Below are 12194 nucleotides of genomic sequence, written 5' to 3' on the forward strand. Positions count from 1 at the left end.
CTCCCGCTCAGGTTTCTCCTGCTCCAAGCCCGCTGTTAGGCGGCGTTACGGAGCTGACCCTGCGGAGGAGCCGGGCTGTTTGAAATCCCACGGAGCCCACGCTCGTGCCTTGTTAACGAGGCCTCTGTGGCCAGACCCTTTGCCAGTATTGGTCCCGTTCAAGCAACAGTTAATATCACCAAGTAACTTAGAGGTGGTTAAAGAGCCATAAAAAAGACAAACTCACTTAATCAAATGCTCGGAGGGCGTCTTCCAGCTTTCCTCCTGCTGTTGAGCACAGACGGCATTACGCCAGGCTGGCAGTGCCCTGGTCAAGCCCAGCCAGATGTGCAGCTCCGCGCCCCACAGCTGGGAGCCAGCGACACCCTTCCTACAGGGCTAGGCTTCACTCACCCTGCCCAAAGGGAACGACCAGACCAGGTTTTTCTTTCCTCTGCGCTGATCTCCTTAGCCCACATCCCAAAGCTCGTTAAGGAAAGGCTGCTGCCTTGGAAATCAGGTGGCACAATTAGCCAGCAGCATTCACTTAATCCTGTCACAAGCGCGTGGGCCCCTATGGGGTCTCTGGGAGGTTCCAGAAGGGAGCGGAAGGACAGGCACAGGACTGCCCCGGACAGGCCTCGGGAGCAAACCCACCCAGAAATAACAGATCATCCCCCGAAACCGGGCTCACTGCCTAGCCCACCGCCTGCCCACCCTGCCGGCCCCGGCCCACCGGCTGCCATTGCCGGGCTGAGCCACCCGCGCCGGGCTCGGGGGCTTCGAGAGCAGGAGGCGAAGGGACAGGAGTGGGGAGTGCGGTGTGTGCCAGCAGGCTGGGCACGGTGGTCCCTGGAGGGAGCCCAAGGAGGGGGAGCAGCACTCAGCCGGTGGCAGACCCTCGCCTCGTCACACACAGGGCACCCGTGGGTCCCCTTCATCTGCGTCTCACCCTGGTTCTAAGCTCAATTTCTAGTTAATTGCGCTTGGTTCAGATGAGCGGCATCCTGGGTGATGTAGGTTGGACTTCACCAAGGGTTTATCTGCTGCTCACGGGAGAGAAAACCAGGCAGGGCACTGTCGCGTTTCGTGCAAGGACGCGGTGGTGTCAGAAACGCCGGGTGACTGTCCCAGGGCATGTCTTAGCAGCTCCAACTGTAAACCTCATCCCAATAATTAGGAAATTACCCGTAGCAGGCTGTTGCTAGGACCAGCGTCTGCGGCAAAGGCGGCTTTTCAAAGACGGGAGTTTGAGGACTTTGAGCACACTTTTACTTTGAAAAAAAGGACAAGAGAAAAATAGTCTCCAGGTCTCCATTTCTATTCTGTGTTAACAACATCCAATTAAAACCGACTTGGTTTATCAGCTAGAAGATGCCTCGTTAACCTCCTACAAAAACTATTCCATGAGTGACCTAAGAATGGAATGTTTATGACTGAAGTCAGGATGAAAACACTTCTAAAAGTTCATCATTAAATGCATTTGTGTATATACTTCGTGGCAAAGGATTTCCAGGATTTCGTGTTCCTGCTCCTTCCTTCTCACCTGTCCCTGTGTCCCACCGCAGGGCTCCAGGGGATGGGAGAAACGCTGGGATCATCCGAGGGTTACGCACGCGCTTCTCGTCACGAGAAGAGATGATTAATTGGGGTGGAGACCAAGATACACAACGCAAAGTAATTCCATCGAGGCCCTGGACCGGAGGCAAAGCGGAGGCTCCGGGTCCGGCTCCTGCCCAACCAGCTCCCTGGCCATGGCCGTGGGGCAGCACCAGCCCAGCTGGGGGGCGCGGGGCCGGGGAACCGGCCACTGGGCAACTGCTGCTCCTTGGGGGGACGGGGCGCCCCCAGGAGCCCCCCAGGTCCCCGCGAACACAGCGGGGCCAGCAAGGGAAGACACCCCAACCCGAGGTTTCTCCACAACCCATTTATTTTCTTTATTTTCTTTTTTTTTTTCCTTTTTTTCACGGAGGCCTGCGACCCCCCCTCCGCAGACCAGCGGGCCAGCAGCCGCAGGGCACCCACTCGCCGCGCAGTCACCGCCAGCCCCCGGCCCCGAGCCCAGCTAAGCCCCACGGGCTGCGGCGCCCCTGCCCCGGGACCCCCTGCCCCGGGACCCCCTGCCCCACGGCCGCCCGTGGCTGCTCGGGGCCAGCGCCGCCTGCGCGCTCGCCGGGAGCCACCTAGCGACAGCGGGGGGGCGGGCAGCGGGGGGGGGCAGCGGGGGCGAGGGGGCAGCCGGGGGGGGTCGGCCTCCTAGCGACAGCAGGGGGGTGGGTGGGGGGCAGCGGGGGGCGGTGTCAGCCACCTAGCGACGGGGGGGGGGGGGGCAGTGGGGGAGGGCAGCCACCTAGCGACAACGGGGGGTGGGGTGGGGGTGGCAGTGCCGGTCCCGTCTCCCCAAGCGCGGGGAATCCATTGACACTCCTGCTGCAAAACCCAGGCAGCGGGCAGACAAAAGAAAAATGAAGGAGAGCGATGACTTTAATAAATTAGCAAAATAAACAGCATTTATATATATATATATATCTATGTATGTATATTCTGTTGCTGCATCTCAGCAGATCACATGAGTTAAGCAGAAACGTCGATGCCCCCGGGTTGATGCTGACGTTGAGCCCAGGGTCCCCATCAGCCTCGGGACCCTCCCGGGAGATGCCCGATGTGGTACCTAAAATCCTAAACCCACTTAAAAATGAAAGAGCTTTTTTGTAAGCCAGACACACAGCTTCCATGAGAAAGACGTTAAATTACCGTATGATTTCATCTGGCTGTCTCCTTGCAGAAGTGATTAAAAAGCCAGTGATCCGATTTTTCCCCTCTTTGGAAAAAATAAAATAAAATGTTACCTCACCTCCAAAGGAAGGGGGAACAAATGAGCAGATCTAGCGGATCATCAGTTATATGAAAAATAGATGCGATTTGCAGTGTACAAGCCTCCGATTCTCGGGATAACCAGGAGCTAAAGTGATCAGGTATTTGGATCTGGTGCCAGCGGATCCCTAAGAGGGGGTCAGTTCATGGTGAAGTCCGGTGGTCCCGGGCCCCACACAGTCCTGGGGTCTCTCTCAGTCATCGTCCCTGACGTACTGCCCGGCCTCCCAGCGCTGGGCCATGGCGCTCTTGTGACGGATCACTCTGGTGCTTTCCACAACCTAAAGAAACCAGAAGATATGTAAAGATATAAGATATATAAAGAAAATATAAAATTATAAATTATAAAAATAAAAAATATATAAAATATATAAAAATATCATCCTCTAATATATTATTTTTTATATTTATAAATATATATGTATCTACATATATATATTAAATATATAAATAAATATATTAAATATATATATAGTTTATTTTATAATCAGTCTTTTCTGCACAGCAGCCAGAAGCCCCCCTCTTTGGGTTAAATACCCCTGGCAGTGCCCGTGGCACGTCCTGCCCGACACGATGCCCACCCGAGCAGCGCAGAGACCCCCCCGTCCATCCCGTCGGTCTCCAGGACCTGGAAGCCAGGGGAACCCCGAGGGGATGCGGGGAGCGAAGTTGGGGCAGCACAAGCAGAGCCCTCGAGTACATAAAGGACGTAAAGGACGTTACCTCTGTGTTGATCTTGTCAACAGGTTCAATGCCCGCGTACTGGGAAAAGGGGGAACATGGTCAGCTAACAGCAACCTCGCAGGGAGGTACCCAGCGGCAGCTGGATACGGCCCATGGGGGTGGTGGTGGGGTGGGGGTCAGGCTGCCCGGCACGGGAGAGGCCACCTGAGGACAGCACGTGCAGTCATGCCCTCCCCGGAGTGGGGGACAGCTCAGGCCAGGATCCCCCCAGGAGGATGCTGCTGCTCCTCTCCAGCCCCACCTGGCACCCCTGAGCAGCCGGGCACTGCCCAGGGGGGCTTGGCACAGCCCCTCGCCAGTGCCCACCCCCCTCCCCCGTTGGGTCTCCCACCCAGCCAAGCAGCTGGACCTCCAGCTCCAGGTGGGAGCCAGGCACAGCCACCCCTGGCCCCATCCAGCCCCCCCAGGTAGGGGGGGCACATTCACCTTCCCATCCTCCTTCATCCTCCTCCTCCGCTCCTCGAAGGGGCTGGAATGGGCCGAGTTGGGGGCGAGGGTCTCCGTGCTGCCGCTGACACCTGAGGCGGCTGCAAGAGAAAGAGCCATCGGGGGGGTGTGTGGTGTGAGGGACACCAAGACCGCTCGGGGGGGCTGGGGGACCCACAGGACAGCAAAGCTCCTGCCTCTGACCGGCCTCCCTGGCAGGTCCAGCAGGTTTGGTCACAGCCAGGGCACCACGTCTGGGTGCCAGCCAGGGGTTGTCAGGAGCGGGGGAGGGGAAACGCACGAGCTGGGCACTCCTGGGCCCTTCCAGCGCTGCTGTCTGCTGTGACATGACACAAAGTCATCAAAGCCTGAGCAGCTCTGGAATCAAAAGCCGTGCCGCTCTCATGGAGCTTGTCCCTCACAGGGATTGGTGGCTCCCCCACATCGGTCCTGCTCGCTCCGGGGACTTCACACCAAGCGCTCCCACCTGCCCCCCACAGAACCCCCATCCAAGGAGAGTTATTTCTCCCAGGACAACTTGCTGCCAACGCGCAGGAGTCCTTACGGGCATCTCAGCAAATCATTGCAGGGAGGAACGTGGTCCTCACCCACAGCCAGACTCTCCCAGGCTGGGACCTGATGGTTTCCACCCATGCCTGTCCCCCTCTGTCCCTGTTGTGGCCGCCCTTGTCCTTACGGAGACCCCAGGTCAGCTCTGGCTGCCGGCCACGAAAGGCACCTCATGCAGCCTGTGGGCACCAGCCATAAGGGTGTTCCATGCCGGGGAGAGACCCCTGCCTGCACGGAAGGTCCCTGGGGACAGGCACTCCATGGTGCTGCTCCTGCCCCACCAAGCCTCAGAGCCACAAGGAACAGGAGGGCAGGAGCGATGCCCACGGTAGCTCTGCCCCCGGGACTGACCCCTGCCCTGTCCCACCCCACCGTCCCTCTCCTGCCCTTACCAGAGCTGTGCCGTGAGCGGGAGCCCTCCCGGGGAACACCGTCGCTGCCAACCGGGGAGTAGCCGTCTATCAGCTGCCGCCGTCGCCGCTGCTCCTGCAGCTCCTCTTCCCTCTGCAAGTCGCTCCAGATCTCCTCATCGATCAGCGCTGATGTCCGGGGCTTCCAGGTCCTCAGCTTGTACTGCTCCTCCCGGCCATCGTCCCTCTGCAGTGGGTTCTGCGTCCCCATGTTGTCCATGAAGGAGACCTTGGGCTTCCAGAAGGAGAAGAAGAAGTTCTCCCTGGGCAGGACAGCTGTGCCGGCGCTCAGGGTGGAGCCGGGAAGCCTTCCTCCCTGGGAATCCTCGCTCCCCCATTTGCTGGCGTTGGCGGAAACATGCTGGGACACCAGGGGCTGCTCCCAGCTCTTCTCGCTGGTGACGAAGTGCGTGATGCTCGTTGCGTAGCCAGGAAGGCTTCTCCCACCCCTGGTGTCTTCTGCAGGGCAGGGGCCGTGGCTCATGGGCTGCTCCACCGCAAACTCATTAACCCAGCTCCTCCGCTCGTCCACCTTCCTCAGGGGGGGGTGCTTCTGGTGGGGGGCTTCCTCCTGCTCAAACACCCGCCTGCGCTCATCCAGCTCCTGCTGTGTCCCCCTGTCATAGGTCCCCAGCAGCCTCCCTTGCTTCTTCAGATCTTCCTCGCGCTTTGTTTCCTGCTCAATTTCCCTCTGGACATAAAGGGAAGCGCGGCCTTTGTCCTTCCCTTTCCTGCCGGGGCCGGGAGAGGTGTGTATGGAGAGCAGGGGCTTGGCCTGGATCTCCACCAGCTCGCTGCTGGAGGTCAGCCGCTGGATCCCCCTCTCCTTCCAGAGGTTCTCCTCCCTCTCCATTGCCATGCGGATCTCCCGCTCGATGGGCGTCTCGTTGCTGAGCTTCGTCTCCTTGTCCAGGCCATTGCTGCTGGCCTTCAGATCCGCAAGGCCATTGCAGACCTCGTTGGAAGTGCTTCCGTCGCTGGCATAGTCGGCATTGGCTTCATTATGCATCTCACCCAAGCCGGAGTCCAGGTCCTCTCTGGAAGATGCTTTAGTCAAACTGCACGTTTTCCCAATGGGATATGACCTTTCATTATCAGCACTTCTGGGAGCATAAACCTCCTTCTTCACAGGGGTCTTGTAGGACACGTTATAAACCTGATAAACGGTCTTGTCCATCTTGCTCTGGCTGGAAGCGCCAGCATTACTGTAACCTCTTGCAGCCTTTGTGGCCACCTCGGGACTGGGTGACTCTCGCCTAGAGATTTTTGTCATCAAGTCTGGCTTTGGAGACATGGCCTGTTGCCCTGGACTGAGGAAGGAGCCTGGGCTGGTCTTTTCGAGCATCAGGAACTGCTGCCGAGCAGTGGAGAAGTTGATCTGCTCCGTGTCAATATTTTCAGCATTGACAGGTGTCACTGCCCTGCCCGAGGAAGGTTTGTCAAAGCAAAGGGCAAAGCTGGTGGTGAAGCTGCCTGTGCGCCTGCCTTCACCCCGGCTGCCCATGCCGGCACTTATGGAGCTCAGCTCATCCATGGAGCTCCACCTCTCAGCGATGGTGGAGCTCTTCCTCACCACCTGGTCCCGGATGATCTCCCTCCTCTCATGCTCAAGCTCCCTGGCTTTCTCGGGTGAGATGTTTGGTGGAGGAACCCTGTACTGTTCCTCCTCATCCTCATCATAAAGCTTCGAAGGTTTCCTCTCGCCTTTGTAAGCCCTGAGGTCGTACAGGCTTCCTGACCTCACCACCTCCAGCTTGGACTCCCTGTCCGGGGACGGGGTCCAAACATCTTTTCCACCATCCAGGAAACAGGAAGGTGACTTGGACTTCGTTTTCCAGCTGTAGCCATTTTCCACCCTCTGGCTGCTGTGTTGAGCGGGGCCAAATATGTCATCGTCACTGTCGGCTCCCCCGCCCGAGCCGGCTTGGTGAGCATCGTTGTAGTTGTGCTTGTGCGAGGTCTGGGGGAACTGGAAGACCAGGTGCCTGGTGACTCTGTCCATCTCCTGGGAGGAATCAGCATCCAACCCTCAGCCAACCTCGCCTTGTACTGGAGATGCTGCTCAGCTTCGAGGTCACCCTCCGGCTGCTGGCTCACCTGAGGACGAGGGGCAGGACCCGGCTGGCCCTGGGAGCAGGAGGGGAGAGTGGCTGTTAAGAGCAGCAGCAGCAGCAGAGGTTGGGGGTGTGCAGCTCCCCCTCCCAGCCTGGTACTGCTGTCCTCACCCGGGCGCTGACCGAGAGGTACCCGTGCCCAGGGGACAGACACTGCCAACAAAACCCAGCCACGTCCCAGCAATCATTTGCTTCATTTACACAGAAATGCCAAATTTTGGGCAGAAGCAGCCAGAGCATGAAGCACCATTCCCAGCGGGAGCTGCCCTGAAGCCAGCGTCCCTCTCCCACCTCTGTCCCCCAGCCTGGCTGTGTCTCCAGCAAAGCCAAACCTGCCGTGGGCAGCCAGCATCGCCCGTGCCACCAAGAGGGCAGCGGGAACACGGCCACGGGGCTCTGGGTGATGCCAGGGCCAGCTCGGCTGTGCCAGCCTCTGCCACCGCTCCGGGCAGCTCTTGCTCCAGCCTTACCGCACACACCGGGCAGGGATGGACCACCAGCCGCGGGTGGCACCGGGGGCATCAGTGCACGGCAAGGAGAGGTGTCAGGGCTGTCTGCCTCCGCCTGGACCTGCTCCTTGCGCGTTTACGGGAAGGAGGCCCCAAATAGTGGAGCTATTGAAACAGCAAGGATCATAAAAATGGTTTCATGGATCATAAAAAGGAGGGGACTTTAACCCCCCCACATCACGCAAAGCGAGAGCAAACAGCCCTGACCTTGGCATTGATCCTCCTGCGCTGAGCTGGATGGGACAGGGTGTGCTGGGGGAGGGAGGGGTGCCACAGGTGGGTCCCTACAAGACAGCAGCTCTCACCGCGTTGGAAGCACCATCCCTGGCCTGGCCCCCATGCCCATGTCACCCCGGGCTGAGCCGGGCGTGCACAAGCAGCACATCCTCTCCCTCTGTTTGCCGAGGTGTAGCTGCGTCCCTGCTGTCACTGCGCCCAGCTGGGCTCACACCAGCCCGAGCAGGTCAGGGCTGTGTCAACACCAGGCACCGCTCCCCAGGTGTTCGCAGCCTCCCAGGAGCACCCAACAGTGCCGGGAGCAAAGGCTACGGTGGTGCCGGAGCAGCCCAGAGCTGGGTGCTGCGGTACCAGCCGGCACAGCACACGGTGAGGCTCCCCTAGACGGAGGCAGGTGGGTGCGGGTCCCTGCACCCAAAGCAGCCTGGCTCATCCCCAGGGTGGGCGTGCTGTACCCTGGATGTGCCACTTTCCCTGTGGCCACAGTCCCTCCACTCACCCCCAGCCTGGCTGTGCCCCCATCCCACAGGGAGATGCAGCTGAGGAGCCTTTTAAGTCTTGGCTGGGGTGGGAGCACCTGGCACTCGTCAGGGGCAGCTGAGGCATCCAGGCTCAGCCCCAGGGTGATGCTTTGCCACCACGGCGCTGCTGTGCCTGCCACCTCGCTGCTGCAGCATTGACTGGGCATGGCTGGAGCTGCCATTCCCGGTGCATGGCGCCCAGTGGAATTTCTGTAACCTCGCCGAGTTCCTACCTGTAATTCACTATTGCTCTTTTATAGCCCCTGATGACAGTGAAAACTATCTGCCCACACCTCTTATCATGCTTGGAGGGGGCAGAAGTCCCTGCTGGGAGGGGACTCCTCGCTGGGGAGCGCCGGCAGATAGCGCAGGAGGGGAGCGGGGAGGGGGACACCAGCAGGGCTGTTATTGGGGTCCCCACCTGGCACCACACCGAGCAGCAAAGCCCCTCCCAAAGCAGCACCCAAACCCATCCAACCGCCTCGGCTCAGCCCCAGCTGCCTGGTGCTGCAGGAGCGTGGGTATGTGGGGGTCCCAGGGGGTCCCAGGCTCACCCCTCTGTGCCAGGCTGCCCCAGCCCAGCCCAGCACCACGGGGAGGTGCAGGGCAGAGCAGGCAGCATTGCAGCACCCACCAGCCTGGCCTGCCCCTCCCCCCCAAGAGACAGCTAGGAAGTTTTCCAGGGTCCCTCCTCCCTGGGGGTCCTGCAATGGGCTGCAGACCTGCAGTGCACCCTCCCCCCAAGCAAACAGCTGCATGTGCACCCAGACTGGCCAACGTGCAAGGTGTGCACAAGTGTGCCGGCATGCCAGCACGCTGCCAGTGCCCCCCCCCGCCTGCCCGCCGCAGATAGAGCCAGCATGCGCATGCACGCCCTCGCTGCCACCGGACCCTGCGTGGGGACTGGTCCCCTCAGGGCTGGGGGGCAGCGGTTGCCCCAAGTGCCCCAGCGCCGCCCTTGCCCCCACCCCAAGTGCACTGCACTTACTGTCCAGGGAGCTGTCGGGGTGGGAGTCCCCACACCCCTGCGATGCCGTGAGGGACACCCAGCTGAGACGTGTTTTCCAGGGAGTGGCTGGGGGATGGCAGTGGGGCGTGGGGGCCGTGGGGCTGGTGGGGCTGCAGGGCCCTGATAAGCTCAGCCTGAGCCTGTGGGGAATTCCAAGAACCGTGCTGGGCCCAGTGCTGGCTGCGGTTCAATGACCCATTCCTGACCCCCCCCTCGCGCCACCGTCACCCCTGCCGCAGCTGACTCCCACGCCTGGAGGGCCACCCTTGCCCCCCTGCCTGCAGCACCCACTACTGTGCTGGTGCCACCGACCAATGGGCCAACGTGCTGATGCACCAACGTGCTGATGCACCGCGACACCGACGTGCCGGTGCAATGGTACACCAGATGCAGTGGTGCAGCAGCCCACCCCCCTGCAGGCACGCTCTGCCCCCTCACAGGCACAACCACAGCACTGGGGGGGCCTGAAACTCTGGAGAGAGCCGGGGTGCCTGGCTCTGCCCTGAGCCTGCACCCCACGGCAGCCTTTGCCCCACTCAGTTCTGCCCACGGAGGAGCGTGAACGTGGGAAAAGCCTGAGCTGCTCCTTGGGGACAGGCAGCACCGGGGCAGGGAGGCAGTCTGGGGGTGCACAGCCAACCGCCACCCGTGTCCTTGCAGCCCCCCAAGTCCGCGCTGGGCAGCCCAGGGTGGGGGGATGCAGTGGTGCCTGCTGGGGAGCGTGCAGGGGAGCCCCTGGGTCTGAGTGACCATGGCAGGAGCCAGCACCCTCCTGTTCACACCGCAGGGCCCCTCCCAGCACCGCTGCCCCGTCACCCCATGTTTGCACAGGCAGGGCTGGGCCGGTGCCCTTGGTGCTGTGGCAGCCCTGGCTCTGCCAGCACCGCCACCCCGCTGGCTGTGGGCACCCACCCGGCACTGCCCTCCCTGGCCCCCTGCTCCCCGCCAGCCCCTCGCAGCTCGGCGGCTGCCCCCTTCCCTGGCGACAAATGCAGCCCCCTCCCAGCAGGGACGAACCCCTGCACCTGATCCAGACCCCCCTGGCACACCGTCCCTGCCAGGCCAAGGGCAGGACCGTGGCACGGCGGCTGTGATGCCCTCAGCACCGGTGGCTGTGGCTGCTGACCCCTGGCAGAGTGAGTGGCATCACTGGCACCCAGCCCCCAGAGCCCCCCTCCCTCCTGGCACCGAGGTGTCGCAGCTGAGCAGGCGATGCAGCCTGAGGATGCTCAGCCCCTCGCTGCGCCTGTATCTGAGGCAGGGGATCCCTGTCCTCGCCGCTCTGCTCCCCACCGGAGCCCACTCCTGCTGGGAAGCCCCTCCCGGCCCCACCACTGCCCACGATGGCCCGAGCACAGTGATGGTGTCAGACCCCGGCTCACCCTGGCTGCGGGGTGCCCGGGGGGTCCCACTTACCCCCTTGGTGCCCCTTGGTGCCCCTTGGTGCCCCTGGCCCCGCTCTCTGGGATGCCAGCTCTGGCTCTGCCTGGCCCAGGGACAGCGGCTTTGGAGCAGCTGCCAGGCGGCTCTGTGTTTCCAAGCGGGAGAGGGGAGCCTGTTCTACTACAGGGTTGAGACAAAGTCCACGGGTGATGGCTGGGGAGCCGGGGCGCGGCAGGGTGTGTGCTCGGCTCCCTGGGCTGGCACCGGGAGGACCTGGGGCCCAACCACCCCAGGAATGAACCCTGGCATCCTGGCCCCTGGCAGCAGCAGGACCCACAGCAGCCCAGGGGTGGGCAGAGACCCACGGCCACATGGTGACAGGACCTGGGGGGCCCTGACCCCAGCGCTGCCCCTTGGGACAAGCGGGAAACCGGGCTGCCATGTCCCTGTCACCTGGGCATTCCTGCCAGCATCACGCCTGCATCCCGTTCCTCCCAGCATCCCAGTTCCCACCCGCCTCTTCCTCCCCACTCATTTGGCGTGACCACGTGTCCATCACCCCAGTACCAGGGCTGGTAACGTGGCAGTGCCAGGATGGCATCCCAGTTGCGCTGCCCTTACCTGTGCCCTAGGCTCCAGGGTGGCACAGAGGCCCTGCCGCGGTTGGATGTACCTGAAAATCTCCTTTGTCTGGTGTCACCGTCAGTCTGGGGACAGACACATCTGGGGCTGGAGACATGCAGGGGTGTGAAAGCACGGTGACCCTGCCCAGCTGGCCATCACCACAGCCAGGCGCTGCTAGCTGCAGGATGGAGGAACCGAGGGGATTTATTCTGCTGGGAGAGACCTCTCCAGGCTGGATCCCAGGCAGCTCCTGCCTCTGCCCCCACCAGCTGGCTCCGGTGCTGCCAGGGGGAGTGGGGTGCTCCATGCTGGCAGCAGCAGGCAAGTGTGGGCAGTGCTGGGGGGCAGGGGGATCCCCCACGTGCTGCCTTCCATGCTGCTGGGCTGGCATCAGCTTTGCCAGGGCTCACAGGTGATGGTGGGTGATGGAGCTGAGGCTGGAACACCAGGCAGCCAGGGCAGCACCAGAAAGCTGCTGAGCAGAGGAAGGGCTCTGTCACCCCCAGTGACAGCCCAGTGCCCCCACATGTGGCTCTTGCACCTGCGAAGCAGCCAGAGGGAGAGGCTGTTGGAAGCTTCTGGGCAGGGAGGAGAGCACCCACAGCCCAGGCAGTGAAGGGGCAGCGGGCCCAACCCCATCATCTCCACCCCCATCATCCTCATCCCCAGCACCCCCATCTCCATCATTCTTATTCTCATCATCCTCATCTCCATCATCCCCATTGTCCTTATCCCCATTCCCATCATCCTCATCCCAAGCTTTCCCATCCCTATCATCCTCATCCCCATCATCC

At 61.5% G+C, this 12194-nt stretch overlaps 1 protein-coding gene across 2 annotated transcripts; it reads right to left on the reverse strand.

The window, feature by feature from the left end:
- Positions 1-2445: 2445 nt before the first annotated feature.
- Positions 2446-9681, reverse strand: MISP (mitotic spindle positioning). 2 transcript variants are annotated; one of them, XM_080384105.1, is made up of 5 exons: positions 9373-9577; positions 4986-7130; positions 4024-4124; positions 3577-3615; positions 2446-3134 (listed from the first exon to the last, which is right to left on the reverse strand). In XM_080384105.1, the coding sequence occupies exons 2-5, from the start codon at positions 7003-7005 to the stop codon at positions 3048-3050; spliced, it is 2247 nt and encodes a 748-aa protein (XP_080240231.1). In that variant the 5' UTR covers positions 7006-7130; positions 9373-9577; the 3' UTR covers positions 2446-3047. The 2 variants fall into 2 exon arrangements, with proteins under 2 accessions (XP_080240231.1, XP_080240232.1); XM_080384106.1 differs by lacking the exon at positions 3577-3615 and having other exon boundaries at positions 9373-9681.
- Between the last annotated feature and the right edge of the window lie 2513 nt (positions 9682-12194).

The sequence above is a fragment of the Falco punctatus genome (genome assembly GCF_963210335.1).
Source record: "Falco punctatus genome assembly, chromosome: 4".
Classification (NCBI taxonomy): Eukaryota; Metazoa; Chordata; class Aves; order Falconiformes; family Falconidae; genus Falco; species Falco punctatus.

Bases quoted from the DNA above. Each gene is read 5' to 3' on its own strand.
- MISP (XM_080384105.1), bottom strand. From the start codon at position 7,005: ATGGACAGAGTCACCAGGCACCTGGTCTTCCAGTTCCCCCAGACCTCG. The intron at 3,616-4,023 runs GTGAATGTGCCC...CCCTTTTCCCAG, and splicing joins GGATGAAGGAGGATGGGAAG to TACGCGGGCATTGAACCTGT. The intron at 3,135-3,576 runs GTAACGTCCTTT...TGGTTTCTTTAG, and splicing joins TTGACAAGATCAACACAGAG to GTTGTGGAAAGCACCAGAGT.